This window comes from Lepeophtheirus salmonis, chromosome 1 (genome assembly GCF_016086655.4).
Source record: "Lepeophtheirus salmonis chromosome 1, UVic_Lsal_1.4, whole genome shotgun sequence".
NCBI classification, from domain to species: Eukaryota; Metazoa; Arthropoda; class Copepoda; order Siphonostomatoida; family Caligidae; genus Lepeophtheirus; species Lepeophtheirus salmonis.
In genome coordinates, this window is record NC_052131.2 from 29104985 (window position 1) to 29132566 (window position 27582).

At 29.4% G+C, this 27582-nt stretch overlaps 3 protein-coding genes across 3 annotated transcripts in view; 1 reads left to right on the top strand and 2 right to left on the bottom strand.

The window, feature by feature from the left end:
• LOC121117966 (XK-related protein 6) overlaps window positions 1–27582 on the bottom strand; it is a 492224-nt gene that overhangs the window by 293928 nt on the left and 170714 nt on the right. The gene's annotated exons all lie outside the window — the stretch shown is intronic.
• On the top strand, window positions 9893–10733 carry LOC121123730 (uncharacterized). The gene is made up of 3 exons (XM_040718892.2): window positions 9893–10087; window positions 10148–10307; window positions 10372–10733. The coding sequence occupies exons 1-3, from the start codon at window positions 9962–9964 to the stop codon at window positions 10671–10673; spliced, it is 588 nt and encodes a 195-aa protein (XP_040574826.1). The 5' UTR covers window positions 9893–9961; the 3' UTR covers window positions 10674–10733.
• On the bottom strand, window positions 24910–25401 carry LOC121118132 (phospholipase A2 isozymes PA3A/PA3B/PA5). Its single transcript, XM_040712679.2, has one exon. It carries the CDS (start codon window positions 25399–25401, stop codon window positions 24910–24912), a length of 492 nt encoding a protein of 163 aa, XP_040568613.1.

Consider the following 27582-nt stretch of genomic DNA (forward strand, 5'->3'; position numbering starts at 1 on the left):
AGAGGTCTGGAATTAACACATATTCCAGACAGGACTTTATTCATTGTCGATCCTCAATTATACTCTGGATTCAGCAAACCTTTACACTACAATAACTCTACAACAAATCATCAGTGCTACTCTTCGTTTTTCACGTACTAATGATAATTTTGTCCTTAGATGTTCTCTCTTCAAGAATAAAAAAAATATAATAGCTTTGGATAATAATAAAAAATGTTCAGATTTCAACAACAAAAGTATCTAGCTAGCTCGTCTTAGATCATATTTTTTACAAAACTAGTCATTACAGTTATTTTCCTTTCCTGCATAATGATCTCTAATTACCAGAGTTACCATGTCGCCATTTCGCTTTTTAAAATCTTATGTTTTAATATACCGGCAGGGCATATTATTTACAATCTACTGATGTACCTCATTGATATGAATATTTATTAGTAAATGCATTTTTTTAAAAGTAATATTTGTTTTTTCTTCATTATCTCAACGTACATGGTATAATGAACAAATTGGCATGCTGTGATATAAGAAAGAAATTGCATTTAATAACTACATTGTGTCATTTTAAATAAGTAGACATAAAGCCATAAATGTAAATTGCAATTTCAAAAATGTATGCACGTAATGTATTCCTTGATTAAAAACAATATCAAATCTATAGAAAATATTTAATTATGCACATCTAAAACTATTTATGTATGTTATATCCTATCCAATTTATTAAAATATATCGGTATAAAAGAAAGAAGATTTATTTGTTTGAGAAAAAAATATAATTAAATACTTAAATGCATTAGTACAAAGAGTTGTAATTTTAAGCATTTTTTCCGTGTGAGTTTTGTTGTTTTTGGCAGCCTGATGTTTGTGTTTTTATTTTATTTTCTAAAAATGTTAGTATTGTTTTTAATTCTTGAGGAGAGAATATCTTAGTATAAAGTTGACCCCAAGTGTGTGTACTCATGAATTGGTGAAAGTACCATTGAGGATTTGTTAGGGAGTTATAGGCGTATGCCCAATTGAACTTAGGGTATAATTGAGAATCGAATACAGAATTATTAATGCCTATGTTCTTGCTTGATACAGATGGAACTTGTGTTTATTTCCTTCATCTCAAATTTGCTCGTAGCTAATTGAATGAAACATCATAACAGGTAAACTACTCACTTCTCAAACATTCTTTAAATTGTCATAGTGACCATGTTAATATTCGATTTTTACATAGCAAAAAATTTCCTTTAATTTCTAAGGGGAATTCATTTAAAAGTACGCAGACCGAGAAAAAAAAGTAAAATGCTGCAGTGACCATTTATTTTTATTTAAAAAAAAATCAACATTTTCATAAGTTTTACATTCAATCAATAAAATTGTCGTTGGTAAGACCACATATTAACAATATTCCTTGAAACGTCCCACTTCCTTTTTATTGTTCCACTCCGTAAAGCCCGAAATATCCTCCTTATCCCAGCTCTCAGGCCTCTTGTGGTTCGGTGGGGACCTTCATAGGAAATCTTTCCAACATAGCCCAAGAAAAAATAATCTAAGGGTTCAATTTTGGTGAGGCCACGAACTCGGCCGGCCATGGAAAGATGCCAAAGAAAATTGAAAATGTTTAGAAGAACTACTTTTTACATACCAGTAGAACATATTTTACGCATCATTGTATATATATATGAATACTGCTTCAAATAAGATGGATACTAAGTAAACTTACAATTATACGCCTCTGTTATCTCTAACTAATAAAAGTAATTTCGGGGTTTTTGTAATCATATAAGTAGAATTGAAAATACAAAAATTCAGAATAAATTATTTGAAATCTAGTTGTCTATATGTATGTTCATATTTATGCATAAATAGTGTTTTTTTAAATATATTAATTTACTTTTCAAGTGTTTATACTCTTTATGTATATACCTTTAAGTTACAAAATTATAGATATATAAAAATTGCCTCATATCATTATACATTCTGCTTGAAGCTTTTAAAGTTATATAAATATATTTATATATCTATACATGCATATGTATATAATTCCCGAGATACTCAAACAGGAATATATAATACTTTTTTACTTGGATCCTATATAATGAAAAAAAATATGTATATATAAACAAAATAGGTAAAAAGTATATTGAATATACTAAACAAACTCATTAACATAATTCAAATAAAGGTCTTCAATACACTGTGATAGGTTTACAAAATGTTTCAGAACACGAGACTATTAAAAAAAATGAAATTTCTTCTCACAGATTACACTATAACACAAAATTCTAAATTTTTTGCTCTTTTGATTAAGATGGTCTTTTGTGGATACTTTTAATTCAAGCAACATGAAAAAAGACATCTATAGTCCGAAATTTCTAATTTTGCGGCGGGTAGAGTATATAAATATTTTTAACAATTTCTACAAAATATATTACTATTTTTCGTATTTAAATCATTTCTGTATTTCTTTCTGAATTGGAGAAAAAATGTTGTAAGTACAAAATAATTACAAAACATATATTCTAATAAATTGCTTATTTTTGGATCAAAATGATCGTTTGTCGTAAAGTGAAGACATGCAAATTAATTATATAAAAAGAGCACAATTAAAAATTAATATTTCAAAAGTTATGCCAGATTTGTGATATAAAATATAAATTTTATAAATTTATTGAGTTATCAAAGTTTATTGATGTATAAATATATAATTAATATAAATTTTTTTTTCTCTCTGACCACCATAAAGGTTATTTTCATGTCTATCGATGTAAAAACAATCAAGAATTATGCCTCTCAATCCAAGGGCTAAAATTTACTGACTGGCTGTGTGATCACTTCTATTTCTACGTGCCCCAGAGTTGGTTCAACTTGCCTCAAGTTAATACCATAAAATATTAAAAAAACCAATGTGAAAAATTTATTGACAAGTTTTATGATTTATATTAGAATATTACATAGTTGTTCTTTTTACAGGTTTAATATTATCCTTATATTTACCAAATGTTATTCAATGTGTTTGTCCTTGTTCTAAACAACTTGGCATAGCTTGTCACTGACTTGCAGATATAACACACAACTTCTTTCGGCTACTTTGTCCATGCATCCTCCGTAGCTACCATCAGGGAGTCCTTGCTGAGCCTGGAATATGCATTGGCCTCCCCCTAGACCATATTCTACGTTATGAATTCAAGGGGGGGAGATCAGGAGAAGAACGAGTCCAAAAATGCTCAAAATGGTCTCTACGCCATCTTGCACTTCATTTTCGGTGTGGGGGTGGAGACCCATACTGTTGTGGTAATATTTTTGACTTGAGTTGGAAAATCTCTACACAAAATACTCTTTACTTAATAATGTCAAAGTTAAAGGGAATCTAATTCTGGGCCATCCTGTACATATATATATACTTTTTTTAAATTATCTACGTATACTTTGCATTTGAATAAATCAAATATGTAACGCAAATTATATATTTATTTATGACTACTAATTTCATTTAACAAAATATTATTATAATGTATGGTTTGTTCAAATTAAGGTACATTGCAAATAAAATAAAAATTGACATTGTGTGTAAGTGTATAAGATACTTTGTTTGTTAAAGTATACTTAATTACAGACTCCTAGAGTCACGTGAAACTATTTTGTTGCTATCACTTTTCTATAGTAATGTCCATCACAGGGCTGGCACAATTTTCAGTGAAAGGGGTATATTAAGGAAATTATTATAATTAATGGGCAGACCCATCACTAAGAGGGAGGGGGTTGTAGAAGATGCTATACCCGTCCCTGACTAATATCTTGTTGGCAAATTTGTCAAAAGAGATGGAATTTTGTCTACTCTTTTTTTTTTTTTTTTTTTTTTTTTTTTGCTAAACTAATTTTTGTCAATTTTTTTTCTTTTCTAGAGTGGATATCTGTCAAATTTTGAAAATATAGGCATTTTTTGTAATTAAAAAAGGTTATTATCAGTTTGTTCTTTCTATAAAAGACTAGTTGTAAAATTTTGCCTATTCTAAAAAGAGCTATTCCTTAAATTTTATATTGTATCACTTTGCCAAAGTTTATTTGTCTAATTTGACTTTCTGAAAAAATAACACTATGGTAAGAATTCCCCCTCCCCCCAAACAAAATCCTAGTAACGGCTCTATTAATAGACCACATTCAGAAAAAATATATTATCAAGGTAAATTTTAGCAATGATACAATAATAATTTATCGTTGACAATAATTGGCTAGATTTTGTTTCTTTTTTCTATGTTTTTTTTTTTTTTTGAAATATATAAGCAAGTGGCTTATATTTCCCACAATTTATTTTTCTACTTTAATTCTTCCAATACTAACACAACATAAATATTGAAATATATATGTACACACACAACACCATAGAGCAAACCTGATAATATAATTACTTAAACACAATAAAAATGACCCTTTGGAAAATTGAAATAAATAATAAACACAGAGAAGACGGAAAAAATGAAGAGTAAATCAGACATGAAATTAAGATTGTCAATTATTAACATAATCCAAACTCACTAAGAGCAACAACCTTTAATATTTTATAAGAAGGATAAACATTCTCATACCATGTCATAGAGATCAATGTTTTGAGTCTAATTATTACATTGGAGGCCACGCGAAATGGATTGCATGTTATCTCAAAACCGTATAAAAGTTCATGTGATAAAGGACTTCTTCTAATCCTCTCCCCTTTTCTTGTTTCTTTTTAGAGGAATGGTTGAGAAATACAATAAAGATAACGTCCAGTTTATTGTTTTTTTTTGTTTGTTTTTTACTCAGGCTTATAAACATTTATAATATAAAATATGTAGGTTGAGAAATTGCGTTTTAAGTAACATAAATAAACATTTTAGTTTAAAATTATTCTCTTCCTTAAGAACCATTCAGTACCGGGTGTAAAAAAAGTAATGGGACCTTCTAAAAAATAAACTTTTGAATAGCTGTTGTTCATTAAATCTTTAAGCTCCGATTATTTTTGAATAGCTTAGATTCAAAGCCTTTGATTGATGTAAATGTTGTAATCAAAAAAATTGTATATGCCGCGATGGAGGCAAGAAGAGGAAGGCAATTTAATCTTCACCGGAAGGACCACCTTGGACATCATAAAGGCCTCAAACGTCATCAAGGCCACAGTCTGTTAGCACAGAAATCGTTTGATTGATGAGGACAACCTTAAGAACAAACCCAAGAGTGACAGACCCATCAAAAATGTAGCCTGATGATATAATTGAGGCTTTTAAGGTCAAGCCAACGATGAAGATGTTAGAGTACACCAAGAGGAAGAAGGTGCATCGGTCTACTGTGGGCAAGGCCATGAAAGAGGATTTTACCGTTTACTGAGTAAAATGATCAGGTGGTATACTTTAGCAAGGCTGACAGCAGCATCAGGAAAGTTACCAGGAGCAAACATCCGGCCTCTGTCATGATGTTGGGGGTTGTGGCATCAACTGGAGAAAAAATGCCTCCTATTTGGTTTCCTGTTGGATACTGGTAACCCGTGGCCGACTACTTAATGGTGTTGAAGGAAAATGTGGTCCCATAGATCACCAAGACCATGAAGAAGTCCAACAAGGCCACCTATGTATTTAAACAGGATGGGGCACCGGCTCATACTGCTAATATTGTAAAAGAGTGAATGGGTAGCAACATGAACTTCTGATCCAAGAACCTTTGCCCCCCTCAAAGAGCCGATCTGAATCCACTGGATTACTACATTTGGTGGTAAATTGGGAATAAGGCCTGCAAAGTCTCCCACCCAAATATTGATGCCCTGATACCTCATTAAGGATAACCTTTTCAATTTGTGCAAGGGGTTCTGGGGGGGATTTAGAGGCTGTCATCGATGCTGATGGTGGCACGATTAATAATTAATGTCCATTGTTATAATTAAAAATATTATAAAATAAAATTTTCTATTTACAACATCATCCATTGTGATCAATTATAAGTATTTTAATGACTACTTAGAGGCAGGTCCGAGTACTTTTTCTACACCGGGTATATGCTGGATACATGAATAAAAATTCACGGACAATCGATCGTTTATTGATACAAAATACAGAGTTTCGACATTATAATACTTAAGGTTTGAGTAAATTTGCTATTGATCAAATAATATCAATTCACTGTTTCACTAATATAAGGAAAAACAAAGTTAAAGATCTAATTATTATTTATTGTTAAATTTAAAAATTAGATATATATATTATTTGAAGTTCATTTGATAATTGTTTCATTAAAATTTGAGATGTATCATCAAAAAGAGCCATTAGTTACTTAAACTACCTAAAAGAATTAGTGATTACTTTATAACTAACTAACTGATTCTCTTCCAAGAATTCATAACAGCTTTGTAGAGTAAAAAACACTATTCAGGTTGTAACGACAAAAAGTATCACGTTCCTCTAATATTTTCTACAACTTAACATAAGGAAGTAAATATCAATGTTATTTAAAACAAGCTTATATGTCTGTTTGTCGACGCTTAATTAAAAATGAGACTATATTCAAATTGAACCCAAAAGTACATAATTTCTTTTCAACATATATCTACCAAAGAAACAAAAAAATTAAATTTATTTTTGCGTTTTCAAACTAATGACATAATGTTGGATCCTTTTGGAACAAATTAATCAGTGTTCATATTTTGAAGTATGAATTGTCCGACTCGAGTTTTTTAATAAATCACCGGTAATTTTTCTCAAGGGAAATTCTTCCAGAACCATATAAAATATGCAATGAATACATAATATAGTCTTTAACTATATTAAAGCTAATATTTGGTTAATTTTTTTAAAATACTTTTAAATCAAATACTAATTCAAAGTGGAATAGATTTAATATTTCAACGCAAAAATATACCCATAGGTAGTTAAATGTAAAAAAAAATAAAAAATATTGTATAATTTAATTTATGATAATCAACAAAATTTAATGATATTTTAATTAAAACTTTTATTTTATAACACATAATCATTTGAAATGTTTCAAAGAAATGGAAATGAAACAAATAAATATTTATTAAATTCTAAAATTACTCGTGAACAGAAAGGTTTTTTATTAGGTAAGAAAATATTGAACATCTCTGAATATATTATAGTGAAAAAAAGGATTTTACCATTACTTTTGATTCAGTTTGATTAATTGACACTTTCATAATTTAATTAGCCTTGAGGATTTGTTGCAGAGTTTTAATTGTAAGTCCTTGTTGGACTCCAAGTAGAATTGAGGCTTGACATCCTAGCCAATATCATTGCTTATTTCATTTCCCCCTTCTTCCTTGTCACAGCTAATTATAGCGTATATCTTTTAAAACATTATTCTAGTTGTCAGGGTTACTATGTTACTTTTCGTTATTTTTAAATGCCCATTATACACACGACTTTTATCACTACAAAATGAAGTAAAACACAAAGGTGTAATAATGAAAGGGAAGGAGAAGTGTCGACGTGAGAGAAAAGTACAAGGAAGGAAGGAGAAGAAAAGAGTGAATATACAGAAAGCAGGATTTAAATAAAATGGTTTTTTCTTCGAATTACTTGCAAGCCTTAAAGATCAATCTAGTAGACAACTACTTAGGAATATATTAATTGTTGACTTGAAGTCTTCCCAATAGGCATACTTCTCCAGTAAGGGGAAAAAAATACCCAAGAATTATCTACCTGATAATTAATTGCTAGTTTTAAATCGTTGTTGTTGTTTATCGTGTGATAACTTCATCTACCAGTATTATACTGTCATAAAAAAAAGATCTCAGATACGTTGTAAAAAAAGCGTATTGTATTCTACAAAAGTATTTTTGTTTTGGGCGTATAATATAAATTTCATGTATGAATGAACTATTCATACACTTGAATAATTCGCCTTTTATGTTTAATATTTTATACAATTTTATCCAGTATATTCTTGAATGTTACTATTGTCAATTGTAATTAGATTATTGATCTTATATATTTAAAATAAACTAATACCAACATATCGAAAATAAATCATAAATTAAATTTATTAAAACTTAACATAATTAATAAATGTAATATCAGAAAGTGATATTACAAACATTCTAAATATAATCACGGGTATTCAGAAATGGAGATCGATGGCAAACAAAAAGTAACTTAAATACAAATTATAAGATTGTATTAGTTATGAAAACTTCGGAATTTTTAATAATGATCATTGCATTTCTTTTTCTGTAAAGATAGGGGACAGTTTCAACACTTAAATAATATAATTTATCTTATTGTATATTCACTAAAATGGTTTTGTACAAAGCCTTTTGATTTAGTATAACACAATAACTATACTTACAATTACATTTAAAGTAATTACTCAATACATTTAAATGTTTAGCTATTTGTTTCTTAAAAAATATTTTTCCGATATTTTTCTTAATTTTTAACTCAATTTTATGTTTGAATGTTTATTTATTTCCCATTGTAATTTTGTTTAATTACTTTTGACATGTTTGGATATATTTTCAATAGACCTACAAAAAAATAAACTTTAGTTTTTGATAGATAACTACCTTATGTTTATCTTTAAGTTTTTTTTCTTCAGACAAACAAGAATGAAATAGTTCTAAAGGAATAATTATAATATAAATAGTAAGAAAAATATTTAAGCATTGCAACAGTATCAAGACAAAGTATTAATATATAGCTTGATTATGAATGATTTTAATAAGAGCTATGAAAATGATGATTTCAATTGATTAAGTCTCAGCAACTTATGGCTAAAATTTATATGAAATAATAATTAATTCCATAATAATTGCAAATAACTTAGAAAGTGATACAAATATAAGTTACATTATATTTTTCATTAAAAAAATTAAAAAGGTGTCAAAATGACGACAGTTGTTCTTTTAGATCTGGTTTTCATATTAAAGTCTTAGTCTAAGGTCTAATGGGGTTTTGGCAGAATGAGAAAAGATAGAAATAAATCTTAAACATGACACATTATTCTACCTGAAAATGGGCATTCTGTGACCAAAAGGCAAGTTACTTAAGTGGCATATTGTTCCAAGTTATTACTTTATGAATTTAGTAATTCTTCTTTAATTATGAGCAGAGTTGGGGATTTGGACTCAAGCCTATGACTCGAAAGGACGTGAGTCCTTATCTTGACAAATAGCAACTTAACTTCATACAGACTCGAAAGCTAAGACTCGTTTATGTATTGAACTTCAAACCATTTATCAACAAATTTTCTCACAATCATTTTAATGTTTTCTAATACATAAATACAAATTACTCTTCATAACAATTTATTAAAAAAATAATAGTAAATACTTTGAACATTTTTACTGCAGTATAATTTTCTATTGGGGTTTTAAATTATATTTTATTAAAAAACTCAATTTGAAAATTTAAAATTCAAATTGGACCTGATTATGATCCGTAAGCTTAAATACTTTATACTAAACTCAAGAAAGTCTTAACACTATGAACACTTGCTGGAATTGATGAAAATATTCAAGGACTTGGACTTGTGAACAAAGACTTGAGACTCAACTTGGATTTGCAGTATAAAGGGTTTTCCTCACTTTATGGTTGTGAATAACAAAACTTACTCCATTTATTGTCGTTTTTTTACTTGAATTTTTTGATAATGTGATAAATAAAAATGGATACCAATATTTTTCATAAATGTGTTTTACCAAACAGTTTAATGTTCTCAAATCACAAAGTTTTGTATTTTTTCTATCATGTAAATATTACTTATATACAACATGCATATTCATGTATTAGTTTTTTATCTAAAGAAAGTAACGCAAGCTTATCCCTTTTATCATTAGTTGAAAAAGATTTTTTTTTTTTTGATAATATCATAAACTTAATCTTTATACCTACCTCGATTAGTAAATGGATTATTCAGCACGCAAATTTCTCATAAGCTGATGTTAGAGAAAAGCAAATGTACTACTCAGTTAGTTTTACTTCTTCTTCGAAGATAAATGTTCCCAACACCTGTTACATTGGTTCTATGCGGTCCTTCGGGCTCTGGTAAATCTACACTCATCAAGAAACTCATGGAGGAATACACTGACATATTTGGTTTTTCCATATCCCATACGTCAAGGGTAATAAAGATAATCAGCTTGAATATTAGTTATAATTTACATAACTCATCATTAATTAAGGAACCAAGAGTTGGAGAAAAAAATGGGGTGGAATATAACTTCTCCACCAAGGAAGACATGAGGCAATTGAGGGAAGACCAGGAGCTAATTGAAATGTCAGAGTACTCTGGTAATTTGTACGGAACATCAAAGAAGTCTATCAAAAAAGTTACTGACACAGGTCTCATATATTAAATTATAAAAATGATCCTTATAGGACTTAAAAATAAATATTCTCTTTAAAGGTCGAATATGCCTTTTGGATGTGGACATCAAGGGAGTTGAATCCCTCAAAGCGTCTGATATTAACTGCAAATTTGTTTTCATTCGTCCACCGTCTCTGGAGATTTTAGAAGAGCGATTGAGAAAGAGAGGGACGGAAGACGAGGCAGACATTCAGAGTCGATTAGATAACGTTCGAGAAGAAATCGAATATGGAGATCATGAGGAAAATTTTGACAAAATAATTGTGAATGATGATTTAAACTCTGCTTATCAGAATTTGAAGTCATTCATTGGTCAATACGTCACTACTCACTTTGATTAAATGATTAATTAAAAGTAAATTGTTCATTTTGAATGTATCTAATAAAATTTGAAAAATATATGTGAAAAAGTGTTTGAAGGAGTCTTTAAGTGGCGAAAAAACTTACATATACGTATATGTAATGAGTTAACACAAAACCATCTTGAACAAAAAAACAAGGAAAAATAATCATATGTGTGTACACCTAATAATTGAATGACTTATTTTGATTAATTATAAGCCTTGTATTCCAATTTCTTGGATCAGTTATGATACTTAATAATGGTAACTGTAGTATTTAATTTTTTACGGTCTCATTTAATCTTTCAAAATAAAATCTATCAATTTATAATTATTTTATTATAATGTGTTACTTTAAGTACAATCTTCAATGTCTCTAAACGATTAATCAGTATATAATTCGTTGAAGAATACAAATGTAATACAATTTTATGAAAAACATTTCTAGCTTACTATTGTGTTATCAAGTTAAGTTGTAAGCTCGATTTTTTAAAATTTTATGGTTGGATACGCATCAAAGGTAGTTTTTAGGGATAAAAAAATACTCTGCATGGTTTAACTTCACTAAAAAAAAATGACATTTAAAGGTTCCAGAACGTAATTGGAATAATCCACTTTGATCATTTCAAGAATATAATATGACTTTTATGCGAAAAAATTTAAATACTACCATTGATATCTCCAAAAAACTAATTTTCAAAGAAATCATTAATGTAATATAATATTTCCCTTTATCAAAGAAGTGAATTAAAGTAGAATAAAAAGGTAATTCAAAATTTTCTCCTAAAAAATAAATAAGTAAAAATGTCATCATGATCAGAATAAATTATGAGCTATTAGAATAATCTTATGCACAGCCAGGGGAACAACTTTCGCAACAGAGACCATGTGTAAATTTTATAGCCCCGAATTTATAGATTTACAGAGCCATATTTAAAAAAAATAGATCTTCGTTAGTATTAGTGCTAAAATGTAGATTTACATGAATAAGAAGCATTTTTATAAATCCGAGAGTATAATATCCCAGTTCATTAACAAAGGATTAAATTATAGTTATTTTATTATTTCATATCACTTTTTAGGTGGCAATACTTGTTGGGAAATTTTGCTTGTCATTATCATTAATTTAACCAATGGAAATATAATATTAATTCATGATGAGTACCAATATTATGTACAAGTTATGGAAAATGAGCTAAACAAATAAAATCATTATTTGACATTAAAAGCATGGTATTTTATTTTAGTTTTATGGATTTAATTATATCAGTTGAAATACTAAATTTTCAAATGAAAAATAGAAATTAACTATTAAGTAAAAAGCTATAATATGATTAAAAATTAAACATAAGTAGTTTTTTGGGCATATTAATGACATTATGTAATTAAGTATGCTATACCTAATCATTGTTCTCTAAAGAACTATAGGTTTTAGCGTGACTGGATGTGCGTTCCCCTTTTCTTTTTTATAATTTGATTTTTTTTAAATGATTTCACTACCTTAGAAAATGAAATGCAGGGCTCTTTTTTCAAAAGAAGATTTTTTTTTTTTTTTTTTTTTTTGGGGGACATTATATAATAATATTTATCGAATCACGGTTTTTATGGAAAATAATATTTCTAGATTGCCTCTTTTCAAAAGGCCAAGTCTTCGTATGACCTATTCACTAAATTCTGTACAGGTTTTATTAAACGACGTTTCAGGTGATAATACATTTTTTTCAATTTCTAAAATGATCTTGCCTTGAAAAAGTTTATCCCTTTTCTACATTTGTAAAAAAAAATGTCTTATTGTATACTAGGATGATGCAGTTGCCCAACATTACCAGAATAAGTGGACCCTAATTTTGAGACTACAAATAGTTAAGTAGAACATAATACTAAATTTTAACAAATTTGGTTAACGCTTATTACTTGCACAATTGCAATTTCTAAAGCGCATAAAGCAAAACTTATTTTTTATGCGTAAGTAAATATGTAAGTAAACTATTTTTATGATCAAATAATGATTATCTTTTTTTATAATTTTTTGTGTCACTCTACTTTCCGTGATTATAGGAAGTAATGAGTGTTCGCGCCTATCAAACTTCAGTTGAGAAAAGAAGAAAAGAAAAAAACTATAATTTTTCTTTTTTAGTTATTTTCTTTTTTACTAATTATAATCTTCATAAAATAATGTTTATAATTAAATTATTAACTATTTTTTTAACATATAATAAATCATTCGTCAATTTATAAATACCAAATACTTGTTTCTTACATTATATTTCTTTGATTTAGAAAGGAAAATCAACGACTTGAAAAATGGGCTTTAAGTTTTCCTCTTTTCTATATTGTCCAAAAAGTTTGCACTATCTTCACTCCTCTTTATGCTCCATCGTTAATCACAGACAAGTTATCAATTTTCTCTTTGCTTATGCAAAAGCCAAGATTTCATTCCATTTTTCAAATGGTTTTTGCAAGGAGCTTCTGTCTAGCTTCATGATATCAAAAAAACACTAGGAATCTTAACCAAAAAACCGTTTTAAATCCAGGTGATCTACAGTATCTTTTTGAATCTGTAAGAAAGTTGGTTTCCCATATCTTGAGCTATCCTGTTACTGCAGAGTCTATGTTCTAAAGTCAGTAACTTTGATACCGTCTTTGTTTTGATGTCGTTTCCAACATGATCACAAAATAATGCTACTACAATTGTACTGATAATTCCTTCATGGTTGCATTTGCACAAGTTTTATCGATTTTCTTGAAACTGATCCAGTTATTGACTAGTATGACATCATACAAAGGTGCTTCTAAAGGAAATGGAGCTGTAAGCCATCAATAATATTTTAGCCATCTTCAGGTAATGCGGCCCTTGTGGTAATGTAGCATCACTTCTTCTACAACAAAGTTGGAAGCCATCCGTGATTTTTTGGTAGATTTTCTTACATCCTCCTTCCTTCATTTTCCCAAGTTTCCCAAATAAGACAGCAGAAATTAATTCCATCTTAGGAGTCTATATCAAGTTATCCTGATATGTTCGGCCCTGGTATCTCAAATAAAATATCGAAAACGAGTATCAGAACTTCTAGTACATATATTAAGTAAGTAATGGAATAGACAACAAAATAATGGCTTAGGTTAAAGACTAGTTTCACCCTATACTCAAATCTTGATCAATGCTACTAATGAACAATACGTGCTTTTAGCTTTTCTACCCGTTCACCTCATAAAAAATTGTTTGCAAGGTTATGGTTCTTGTGATTCATAATTACTAAAATTTTAAGTTAGTAAATCAAACTATGAATATTTATATATATAACTTTATATATCTTACAACTAATTGTTCGTGAAAATTTTAACGAAAGGACCATTTATAACTTTTAGTACCTTTACGCTACAGATTTTTAATTTGTAGCTATTCTTTTAAAGAGGATTTAGGATTTTGTATCTTTTTTAAATAAAGTCAGTTTCAGATATTAATTCGATTTATACCCCCATTTCAAACAATTTGTTTTCGTTTTTAAATTTATTTCTAATAGTTTTATTCTAAATATGATAATACATATTTTATTGAACTATGTTACTTTTTAGAAATTATTATTTACTTTCTTTTTTTCAAGTGACCTTTCTTCATAAAAAGGACATTTATTTTTTATGACAAACATTTCTATTTTAAAATTTCTTGTAATTATAACTTCTTTTTCAAATTTGGTACCATAAATAAATATTTTTGTGATCATGTGACCACTCAAAAATAATATTTTTCTCTAGTAGACCGCAAAGCGGTTGCGTAGCGTTTGCTAAACCTGTAAGGAGTTGACCAAATTGATTATCAAGGCCAAGGAATGATCTGAGATCTGTCAAATTGCTTGTTGATAGAAATTGGGCTATGGTTGCAACTTTTTCTGCCTTCGGTTGGATGAAACAATATATCCTGCATACTTTGATTATCCTATTTGAATTTTTGGTTTTGATAGTGTGATATTATTCTCCTTACATCGAACAAAGACTAATTTGACTCCATTTATAAGTTCTTAAGAGGTGGAAGCGAATATGATGCTATCATCGACAATTTTCTTTACTCCTTTGATACCTTCTATTGTTGCCAGACTTTTCATCGATTTCAACCTGCCGATATCTCTTAGTGGCATCTAATACAACGAAGTATTTGGATGTTAATGGAATTGAAGATGAGAGTTGTATTGGAGATAGGAAGGGATGAATTGGGCGATTAACGAATTTGTTAAAGTGGGTATAATCCACGATGAACCGTACGGATCAATTTGGTTTTGGAATGTGTCTGATGAAATTATGAATTTTAGTTATTTTTCAGCTGCATCTCAGAGCGCAAATGGAATGTTTGGTGATGTGGTTTGTACATCGGACGAATATACACATTGTCCATCAAGTATATTTGTATAGAAGGACCCTTCATTGCCTTAAGTTTTTTTTTTGAAGATTGAAAAAACAGAATCAAATCACCAATTATACATTGTACTTCACTTTTTACATTTTTGAGTTGTCGATATTGTATTAAGGATGATAGATTCATTTGGAGAGACTTGAATGACTCAGTTTTTATAGACCATGTCATGTAACAGTTAACTCATTGTGCAGATCTGGAGTATGCCGTGATGCCTGTTTTGGAGACTTCTCCAATTTTGATACCAAGACCGACGGCGCCCATACATCTCAACCTTGAATTGTTGGCTAGTGTGATGGAAAGTCTTTTAGTTGAGTATATTTCGTTATTGTACCAAGTCGTGTGAAATAAATTACTCAGTAGCTCCTGTATCAGGCACAGCTTTCATGGTAAAAGTTTGGCCTGACCTTGGATAAGCTTCAGCCTAGAAATATGGAGTGACATGGTCGAAGGATAAAGTTTTCACTCGGATCGTCGACGTTTTGGCCTTGCCCTGCACAGGAGATTTAGCATCATGTAAGCATATTTTATCTAAATGGCCCGTCATTATGCATTTCTTAACTGTCTCATTTTTAGCAACACATTCAAAATGTCGATGTGATGTATTTAATTCATCACATCTATAGCATTTACGTTTAAGTTCCGATGAATGATAATGTTTCTTGTTTCTGGTCCGATTTTCTTGTTATCGTTGTCGATAATTGTAAGTAGACTGAGCTGCAACATCTGCTTGTTTTTCATCTTTTATTTTTTCCTCCATAGATTATGCTGACTCTCAAACCATGGCTATCTGTATAAGAATTTCATGGTTTGGCTTAATTTGACGGAGAAACTCTTTGTGCAAACTTCTATTATTTGTATCCGTGATCAAACAATGTGTGTACAAATAGACATCATCTATAGTGCTGAGTTCTGTTTCTTGTCCTGGTTGTCTTAGACAAAGAGCGCCAGTCTGATAACTTTTCACCCTGCTTTTAATGACATTGAAAGAACCAATACCATTGCGTTAGTAGGGGAATTGCCTGAAGAAATGTATTTTGAAAAATAGACTTATTAACATGTTTCTTTTATAAAACAACTTCAAATCGAACCATTGTTCAAGAGTACTTAATTATAAATGCGATGCAAGTGATTTTACAAAGTAGTATTCAAACAGGAACAACAATGGATACAAGAAGTTTAACTCTGCATTTCCTTTTTGGTCAGTCCATCAATCCTAATCCAGTAATTTCTCCCATCTATAAAGGATGTCTATAAATCCCTTTTAATTGTAAAGCAAGACTTAAATCAAAATCGTCCTTATAAATGGTTTAAAAGAGAGGCTTATTTAACAAGAGCTGATTTAGTTTTGTCAATATGGGAGTAACTCAGCATTCCTGCAATGAACAAATACTTTGTTGCTCTAAAATTCAAAAAATAGACAAAAAAGTTGGCAGGATATCTAAAAATGGGTTGAAAACTGATAATCCTTTGGTCAAAAAGTTCGTTAACGAATGTGAGGAAATATTTAATATAGCTTCATGTCAATACTGTGATAATAAAATTCAAAGAGATAAATGCAAGAGCATATATATTAATAAAAAAAATAGGGAGGGGATGTTAGGACCTATTGATTGTGTTACTACCATAAAGAATTTGGATACTGCCAGCAAGAGAGAATATCAAATTGAGCGTGAAAATAACGAAGAGAAACGGATAAGTGACCAGAATTCTTATAATCACTCCTTAACGAATTTTTCAGTTGTTGAAGATTTCCCTATGCCAAAAAATGCTGATGAGAACTTGCACTTTGAAGAAGAATCTGTGAGGCAATTTAAAAATCTGCCTATAATAAGGGGAGTTATCCTAATTTTGCAATAATGGCGGACAGATTTCGGTTGTCAGATACAGCAGTAGCTGTTCAAAATCTTCAAAAGAAAAATCAATGAAAATCAAATGCATTAGTTTTGATGGCAAGATCGACCTTACCAAAATTGTTGAACATCAAGAGAGAAGCAATGGCAGCTTCCTACCAAAAAACATATTTTGCACAGAAAAAGAGGAGCATATAGTCATTATTATAGGTACTCTAAAATGAAATTGTTTTAATTTTTATTTGTATAAAATATATAGGGGTGGGGAGTTGTAACTTTCATGATTTGAAACTAAAAAATTTAATTAACAAGAATAAACTTTATTATGCTTTTTTGAAATTTGAAATTATACAAACAAATTAATGTTGGTATTTCCCCCATTTAAGAACCCCAATATTGTCCATGTTTCACCAAGAAAGCGGAGGATCAAGCTAGGGAAATCCTATCGGTTCTAAAAGATCATGAAAGCTTGGAATCTATAGTTGCTATCATATGTGATGGTTGCACCACAAATGTAGGAATTTGGTCTGCACATGAAGGAATTGACATTGAAGGAGGTATTTAAACAAATTGATGGTGTTCAGCAAGGACATAGTATTTATAGGGGCTCAATGAGAAAATCAATAAATGAAGATTTACAAAAAATGTCAGTCGACGATTTCAGGCTTGTTGTAGGAAAAGTTAAAAAAAATAATGAAAGTATTTTGGCAGATTTAAGTAATGACCAACGCTACCTTTACGACATTGTTTTGTTAATTCAGTCTGGAAACATTCCTCCTGGCTCCCACTTACCGCTTAAATCAACCTTGTACGAGACTAGATGGCTTACCAAAGCTAATTACATTTTACGATATTATATATCGAATAAAAAGCCTAGCAAAAACCTCTTAAAATTTATCTTAAACTATTACGTTCCAATGTGGTTTGTAATTAAATGCCAACCGAATTGCTATGATGGTTCGAAGCATTTTCAGCTTGCAATTTCACTATTAAGAGGTTTGATCAAAAGGTTTGATCTATTGTACAACAAATTTTATCCCAAAATTCTTTCTTCGCTCATTATTGTTAGGAGGATTGGTAGATGAAGATTCGGAAGTTCGTAAATTTGCATTGAACAAAGTCTCGAATGCAAAAATTTCATATAACGCCCATAGGCAATTCATAATTCCTAATAAAATAAACTATGAATCAAATCATTTCATGAATATGATTGATTGGTCTAAGATAGTAATTTCAGTTTATTGGTCAGATAAAGAACTTATGAAAGAAAACCATGAGCCTTTGAAATTAGAGAAAAAACAACCGCATTGAAGATTGCGAATATAATCCTGGGAAAAGCTGCTGGAGATAACTTATCTCAAAATCCTCTTTCAAATGACACTATCAGCAAGAGAATAAACGACATGAGCAATAACATCTTGGCTCAAGTAGTTGCAGATCTTATTTCAAGCTCTGTAAAATTCAGCTTCCAACTCGATGAGACCACTGACATTTCTAATCTAAGCCAGCTTTTCGTATTTGTGCGCTATATGAAAGATAACATGATACAAGAAGATTTTCATCCTCGACTTTGGACATGATGAATTGAACTTTCATCAGGATCGGTTCTTTCCTTCAATGTCAAGGACTCCAATCCTCCCATAAAGAACCAAAGTGATTTAACTTGATGAGTTACATTTGCCTTAATTTGTGGATATAGCACTTTAATTGTCGGCTGCTCCATGATGAGTTATCAACTTATGGCATTTCTATTGACAGACGATTCCAATTATACTAATACAAATATATTCTATACAAAAGTACATTCTAATATGATATTCATACAGGTTTAGTCTTTCTTTGTGATGACCTCACACCTTTATACAACATATACTAATCACACTATATATATCCAGTTAAGTAAGGTAATCCACAAAGTATCATCATTGCAACCGGTAGGGGGGTTAAATACCCCCCAAAAAATACTTTTGTAACCTTAATATTGTTGTTATGGATTTTTTTTTAAATATTGTGTTTTAAGCTTCAAATAACATACCAACATATATGAATAAAAGAATTGTCCAGATGAAAAGTCCATTTTTATTGTTTTCAAAAAATTGCGAAATCGAAATTCATAAAAAACTTTTTTTTGCATAAATTTGGCAAAAAAAGTATAAGATAGCATTATTTGTTATTATTAAGTGGAACACAATGGTAAAAATATTTTTTCCGTACTCGCAAAACAAAAAAGTAATGAAAAATATCGCCCTCGAAAAAATTAACCTCCATTACCGGTTTATTTTTTACAAATATTGCAAAAAATATGAAATAAAATGTTCTGGAAATTGAAAATACTAATTTTGAAGTTTGATGTACAAAATACATCTTTTTTTTGCCTTTTCTTCTTAAAAATTGAAAAGAGACAAAAAATGAAAAATTATTCAGAAAATGACAGACATTTCAGTTAAACATCAGTTTATGTGTCAAATTTATATGCAAACAAATTTACAGACAAATTTCTAAATAACATTATTTTTCTTACGAATACAATATTCCATTGAAAGTTCATTTTTTTGCACCTGAAAAAAACGAAATTGCAAATTTTTACCGATTTTCTTTTTTTGCTCATAACTTTTGTAATTTTGAATAAATTTAAAAGTTAGTTATTCATATAGTTTTTAATCACCAATCACTTAATGTTTTTATAACTCAACCCCCTATCTAGTCACCTTGAGCTTGCTTTGGTTATAGCATAAGCCCTCTTTATATTACGCCCCCCTAAAATTGGCATCCCCATCTTAGTTTGACCTGATTCCAACCTGCAAACTTCAACGGTATTTCCATGCATAAAGGACATACACACACAACAAACTCTATTTTATATGATATACAGATATACACTTAGACGTGTAATTGCATGATAGATGTGGTAAACAGCATTTAGAATGAAAAAACTAAAAACATATTTTGGAAGTTGTAGTTTTTGACAGGAATATAAAGTAATGTCAAAACTTTTTTATATATATATTTTCTTGAAATTAGTATACAACGGTATCAATGTAGCATTTAAATGTTTTTCATACATAGAATACCTAATTTTGTTTTTGAGTTTCATTCGAAGCAAATTGTGACCCTTAATTTTGCCTCAAACATTTTTGCCTTTGGAGATTTTCCCACGTCACATAATTGGGTCTTCTTTGGTTCCCATTCTCTCCAAAACATGTAATAATTTAACAATAGCTCGTTCAAGTTTAACCAGTCAACATTAGCAGCACTGATAATTGGAAAAGAAAAGAAATTGTTGGATTCCAGATTGTTCGAGACTGACATTGCGAATAACTAATATTTTTCTTTTTTTCAAAATTGACAAGAAGAGTAGAATTTGGATTTAGTACAAAAATGTGAAAAATCTGTGCCATGACATTTGAAGTATTTACAACGTGTATAAGGCAATATGGAAAAATAGAAATTCACGATTTCAAATCTCAACTTATATCTACTGCTACTTGTATCACTATATACAAAAAAAAATTACATATGCTATCTATTTTATTTATGTCGGTTGTTGATTTTTCTTCTAATCTTAGTTCTAAGAATTGTTCAACAGTTGGGAAGTATTGGCAAACTACAAACTCATTTACCCTTTTTTAATAGACACATGTCTTCGGAACTGTATTAAGATAAAAAAAATTAAAAAAATCATTTGAATGCTTAAATGTTTGTTATCAATCATTGATATCTTTTTTTTTTATTTACAGGCATAGTTATTTCATTTCTAAATATGAATTGTATGGATTACCTAATATCTGGATAAATTATCTTTTTTTAAATCCCACAACCTCTCTTTTATAAGTATTACTTTTTTTTATTCGATAAGTTATATAAATTTATTCTTTTATCGTCAATTACACTATAAATAAATATTATTTACTTAGACAGTGAAAATTATTCCTGGATGTGAAATATACCTCCAAACTGTGTAGTTCCTTGTTGCCACCCTGGTAAAACATCTGGTCGAAAGCTCAATGATGATAATAAGAGCTTCTTTAGATAAATTTCTCAAATCAAACATAGATTTTTTTGATAAATGGAAATCAGCTATAAATTAGATACCAGGTAAAAAATACTCTATATTTATTTTAGTGCTATCTGATAATTGTTTAAATACCCTTATTGTTGTTTATATAGATGGTAAATCCGTTGATAGCTTTGAAAAAATAATTTGCTATCTTCATTTTACACATAAAGTTTTTGAAACAGAAACTAAATAGACAAATGGAGAACTAAAAAGACGTATCTTAAGAAACGTACTATAAAATCTCTAGAATTAAAAACAGCTGTGAAAATTAAACAAAGGACTAGTATAATGTCAATAACTAGTGTTAATTCATTTTAGTTTGTCGGGTCATTGAATTAAGTGCAATAATTCTGAGAGACGGGAAATTTCAAATGTGAAATACTACTAGTAAGGTTTTAATAAATGAAATAATTTATTTGGTGCTTGCAGAGCAAATAAATACTTGTAGCGAAGTCATATTTTTTTTTTTTTAAGAATATCTATGAGGACGTTACCAATAAAGATGATAGACTTTCGAATTTCGTTTATTCGAATAAACAGCTTCAGTTTATCCATTTACGATCTAGCTCAATTAATTTCGCATAAAACATATCATTTATTCCTTAGCAGTTAAAGTTGGCTACTCAACCTTCTAACCAGAGAAGATATTCCACACAAACTTTGGTGGCAGATTTTATCTAGCACAAAATTTTACCATCTTCTTTATAAAGAACTTTTTAAAATATTATGTTTACCAACTTTTTTATAAAACAACTGTCTTCCGTTATGTAGGAATCAAGTGGAATATTGAAAGGAACATTCAATTATTTAAAAACAACATATGAAAAAATATATGTTAAGGATAAAGTAGTTCCGATTATATTAGATAAAGTCTAGTCTCTTCCAAGAAAAGTGTATATGAATTGCTTTTGGAGTACTGTTTGAAGTTTCACCTCCAAAAATTGAAATTATCCGACAAAATCTTTCACCGGACGATCCACAATTCCATGATTGATTACTTAGATCACAAATGAGGACACAATGGACGATCGGATAAGTCCTTATCTCCGGCCTCATGAATCATCACTTTTTAATAAAAATTATTTTTTCTCTTTTACAATTGTTATTAAGTATTAGAGTTATTTATTATTTATCTTAAAAGTACTAATAAAGATGATGTGCGGCTTGTGTCTATACAGATATATGTTTTATCTTTTTCAAAAGTCCCTCCAAATTTGTTTTCATATTATTTTTAAAATCAACGAGCAAATAACCCAAAATTTCCGAGTGATAATATTATTTTCATCTATGCAATTAAAAATATAATATATTTTGTTGTAAGCTTTCTATTTTTCTGCTTCTCCCCTTATCAATGTTTTTAACATTGTTTCGTTAAATTTGAATAAAATTTTGTTAAACTGTGAACAATTACCAACTATCATTAGATAACAGGAACGTAAATCTGCATCCTTTATCATTTCAATAATAAATAAATATTATAAGACTTGTATCAGCGATTAAAATATTACTTACTATAATTCATTGCGTAGAGTTAGATTTTCTATTAAAAATATGAAACGCTGACCTTATAGCCATATATTGCTATATTTTTTTTTTTTTTTTTTTTTTGATCAAGTAGCCACACACTTTTGTCATATGTCTTCGCTCACTCAAAGATGAGTCATCCAAAGACAAATTTTGCTTAATTATTTATATTGCTTTATGAATTTTAATGTGTATAATTTCGAAAGTAATAAAAGTTGTGTTTTTTTTATGCCGATTTACTTTTTTGTATCCGGTTTTTGAAAGACCATATTTAACCATAATTCCATAGTGTTGAAAAATGGACTCACTACCAACTGATTTTAAGATACATTAATGTTTCTTTTTGGATCAAAAAAGATTGAGGGATACTATAAAGGTTCACAGTGTACACATCAAAAAATGTTGTTTTACAGGTTCTTTTAACTACGTGTTCTGATGGAGTCTGTAGTATTTTGATTACGAGTTTTATCAAGAAAAATTACAACTTAAGTTGCACTCGAGTCTGAGTGGAAATTACACGTCCTCAGCTGAATACATTAAATTATGAAACGTTTGTAATTGATCGTTAAAAAGATATTTCATAAATGATAAAATAAGAAATACTAATATTTGGATCAGTCTTAGATTCAAATCATAGTAATTGTGGGTATTGTTGGGTCGGTCCTAGAACTTTTTTCCTAAATTTTTCCCCCTTCCCCATTTCAATTTTTTTTTGGTCCGATCTTTTTTTACCATTCAAGCAACGGTCCTTCACTCCTACGGTTCCAGTTATTTTTCTATTTTCTTCACTCCTAGCTAGGATTAAATCATATAAAAACAAAAAAAATTATGATCATTATCTTTAATAATAAGTTTTACCCACACACCTCCTACATGAAACTTCAGTTATCTTGCCTCTTTGAAAGAGGTTATATTGAACAGCTGAATTGAATGGGTACCTACGTCATTGCAGCTTTTGTAGTTATCATAAAAGACCAGTAAGGTCCGTCGAAGAATTTAAAAATTTATCAGGACTGGACTGATAGGAGTGCAGTCTTTTTAGCTTTTTAGACCAATCCAACACTTAGGCATTGAAGAAATGTATGAAGAAGACATTTCAGCGTTCTTTAATCCTCATATTTCTTTTATTCGTAAGCCGACTATTAAAATTCAAAATCGAGTAAGATCTTTAATACAATCTAAATCATCGTTATCTTATAATATAGATAATCAGACCTCAAACTTTTACAACTAAAAGGCGCATTACTATCAGTTGTAACTATCCACCCTTCGTTATTACGATGATTTTAATGGGAAACGCAACTGTATTTTTATTTCCTTTATTTTTACACTCAATATTCAAATTCAAAATTGAATAAATGGTTTAACTGAAACTGGATAATTGTTATTTTATATTAAAAAAATATCACACTAGTACATTTGCAACTGAAAGGTTATTGAAAAGTACAGTTGTCTATGTCCACCTTGTATTGGCCTCTTTGGGTGATTTAAGTATTTCATTTCATTAGGAATAATTGAACTTTTTAAAAGATTGACAAAAAATTATATGGAATCAACATAAATGTCGATAGTATGTGAAAATCTTTTTTTTTTCTTTTACGACTTATTAGCTATATGTGGCATAGATATGACAAGATAAAACTCATTTATCTCTTTTTTCTAAAAACCGCATTCAATATATAGGATGTAAAACGACTTGTTTGTAATTTACAAAAATATGTATATAAGTTTGACACAATTATGATAACATTTGTATTTGTTTCAATCATCATAATATGTTCATGGGTTTCTTAAAAATAATTTTTTCAATCATTCTTTAAAAAAATCATGTCAATTACATAATATGTTTATAGAGGGATGATGAAACAAAAGTAATTAAAGCACGTGTGGAATAATTTTAAATATTTTTATTGGAAAGTATTAAGTCTATTTTCTGAAACAGTTGAAAATTATTATTCTTTTTTTTTTTAACATTATTGTTTCATGTCTTGTATTCATTTGAACTAATTTTTGTAAATATCCATAATTGTAATAAGTATATGGGAAATACATTTATTGAATTGACTTTTGGCAAAATAATGTCTGTACTTACATTTTTAATCAAAATCAATTTAAGAAGAAAATAAATAGTAATATTTAAACATGTCAAATTATCTTCTTTTACTATAAAAATACATGAATGGCTTTATCGCAACAAATTGTAACATATCACGCAATCTATTATAAAATGGGTAAATACTATCTTTTAATTATCAAATAATACGATTCACTTCATATTACTTAAACTATTAATTTTATTATAATTATAAGAATGAATATCTATGTAATTAAACAATCTCAGGATTTCTCTATGAATTAACCGAATTCTATTCTCTAGGTTTTCGGAACCTTTTCTTCTTACGTTGTTCTTTCAAAAGGAATAGGATTCTTCCATTTTCCAACTTTAGTTTGCGAATACTTTTTGCAGTATCCCCACCAGGTCCTCTCCTCACAAACTTGACCATTCTCAAGCACAAAACAAGGTGATGCCAATTGATTAAAAAACATTTCTCCTACCATAATTGCTGTTTCACTTCCCTCCATTTGTAAACAGTTTCGAAAGGCTTCGTCGCAATGACAATGACTCACTGTGTGAAAACGAGAGTTAAAGAGTCCATATCGAGATTCCAATTTGAGGATCCAGAGTGGACATTGATCGTGTATACGACAACATCGATCAACGAAAGGACTAATGCCTAGTCGAGCCTTATCTGGAGCAGAATTTCCTAGTCCGCACCAGTATGTGCCAGGAAATATTCCATAGGGTGAGGAAGAGGATGTAGCTTGCTTTGGAAAAGTGTAAAAGAACAGAAAGAAGCAAAGAAGTGAGAATTGAGAGCTGTTCATCATGGTGTTGTGTGGGTGTATATAGCTTAACTGATGATTGAGCAGAGAGAAGAACGAATATATATTGTATGTTGTGTCTGAGTAATCAGATTTAATATATATACTAATATCATGTACATAGAAGAGAGAGCATTAATTCAGAAGCGATGGAAAGCGGAAGAATATTTCATTCTCACGCGTGCATGCTATTAATGGACTTTATCATGATAATTTATTAACACCGCATGTGAAGGGGTCAATACTTAATAGAATGTTCTGTTTTCGGCTTGAAAATTTTTTTCTTGCATAAAGATTTTTTTTTAATATGGATAATAAAAAAAATAAGGACCTCTTAAGCCATATCTGGCGTAGTATAGCTTATTTTAATTCGAAAAGAATTTGGATTTTTGGAACGAAATTATTAATTTTTATACCTCTTGTACCGTCCCAAATATGGTGTTATAAGTCAAAAACTGTACACCATGTCCTTAAAGGGTCTAAGATGTTCTCGTTTCCCTTTGTTATCATAGATAAATTTCCTTCTTTTTATACAACAAACAACCATCTTCTGCTATAGTTACATTTTGCTATGTTATATAAGGACTAATGTTTTTGATATAAAATGGCTTGTACTACTCCCAAAATAGCCGTATATGCCTCAAACACAGCATAAGTTAGTTTTTTAATAGTTTGCAGCAGAAAAAAGCTATGTGCTGAGAATAAAAAATCTCAGCTCAAAAACGAGACAGTGTAACTAATACTTAAACGAAAATGAAGGAGTGCTGTGTTGTTTGATTTTGAAGTATGTTGATCAACGTCACATTCATTATATTGTGATATATATATTCTTCGAACTTAGAGAAAAATCTATTTTATAAGTCCTACATGTTTTTTTTCCATTTCTCTTCTAACCAGAACCGAATCTACATACAAGACTACATATTCAATTAATTATAAATAAATACACTCCTTTGAAGATAAATAATTAGATTGTATTTACATATTCATTCTCCAAAAAAGTATGTAGTATTTTCAAAGAAATCGTACGATAAATCACGCTATGCTTTCATTTTCTCTTATATCAAGAAAGTTTGTCCTTATTAATTTATAATAATACTATAATTTATTCGTTCAATAATAATTAATTATATTATTATGTATGACTATGTATAATGTTATTTCTAACTTAATAAACCATGGAAAACAATGCATGTTGTTCGGTATACTATAGTGGAACCCGGGTACTGACACATTTGAAACGGAAGCCCACAAATTTTTGAAACCCCCCCCCCTCAATTCATTATAAGAAAGGCATTAATAAAAGGGCACGTTGTATAAGTTGGTCTGCACTTTATACTTTATTTTTGTATCTCGAAATTGGAGTCAGCAACAGCAGATAGTTGAAATTTAATGATCGCAACCCTTTAATAATAAGGAAATAACTTTGCAAAGCGAAGAATATATTATTGGATTACAAGATCAAATTACTCAAATAAGTTTCCATGTAGGGTTAGACAATCATTGGAGTTTGTACTGTTTATTTCTATTTAAAAGTTCCTCTCTATGATATCTATCACGTTATCTTGTAATTATACTAGAATGATTCGTAGAAAAAGTTACAGTGCTTCTCCTCTGGCCTCATTTTTTAGTCTACAGATCCAGTCCGAGCCCCCCCAACTCACAACCTCCTCCACATAAATAACTTTCATTTCCTTTTATGATCCTCTAAAGTGCTTATTGTCCGAATATCTCTAAAAAGTGGATATCCATCTTTTTATAAGCCAATAATGTATTCTTTGCATTGCAAATTTATGTCTTCATTATTAAAAGGTGGGATAGTTTAAATTTAAACTGTCCGCTGTCTCAGTCTTCCATTACGAGATAGAAAGATAAAGTATGAGGTGTGGGTAAACTTATTCAACATTACCCTATTAAAATTTTTATTTCATAAAAAGATTTTGGAATTTCGGAGCTTTCCCCTACACATTGTACATTAAGTATTATATTTTTATTGGACAGTCTTATGGTAGTTTACAATAATTGAATATTTACCCTACGTGTTCCATACATAGAATATTCGTTACGTAGGAGTAACTGTTCTTTTTTGGCCGGGCTATCTATGAACTTTTATATATTCATGAAATGAACGATGTTTTGTGGGTCAACTAGTTGAAGATTGACTTAAAATAAAACTAAATTTTTTAA

What these genes read in the sequence shown, in the direction of transcription:
- LOC121118132 (XM_040712679.2), bottom strand. Translation starts at nt 25,401, where the DNA reads ATGATGAACAGCTCTCAATTCTCACTTCTTTGCTTCTTTCTGTTCTTT.
- LOC121123730 (XM_040718892.2), top strand. Translation starts at nt 9,962, where the DNA reads ATGTTCCCAACACCTGTTACATTGGTTCTATGCGGTCCTTCGGGCTCT. An exon ending in CCATATCCCATACGTCAAGG is followed by an intron (nt 10,088 to 10,147) that starts GTAATAAAGATA and finishes TCATTAATTAAG; the next exon opens with GAACCAAGAGTTGGAGAAAA. An exon ending in CAAAAAAGTTACTGACACAG is followed by an intron (nt 10,308 to 10,371) that starts GTCTCATATATT and finishes TTCTCTTTAAAG; the next exon opens with GTCGAATATGCCTTTTGGAT.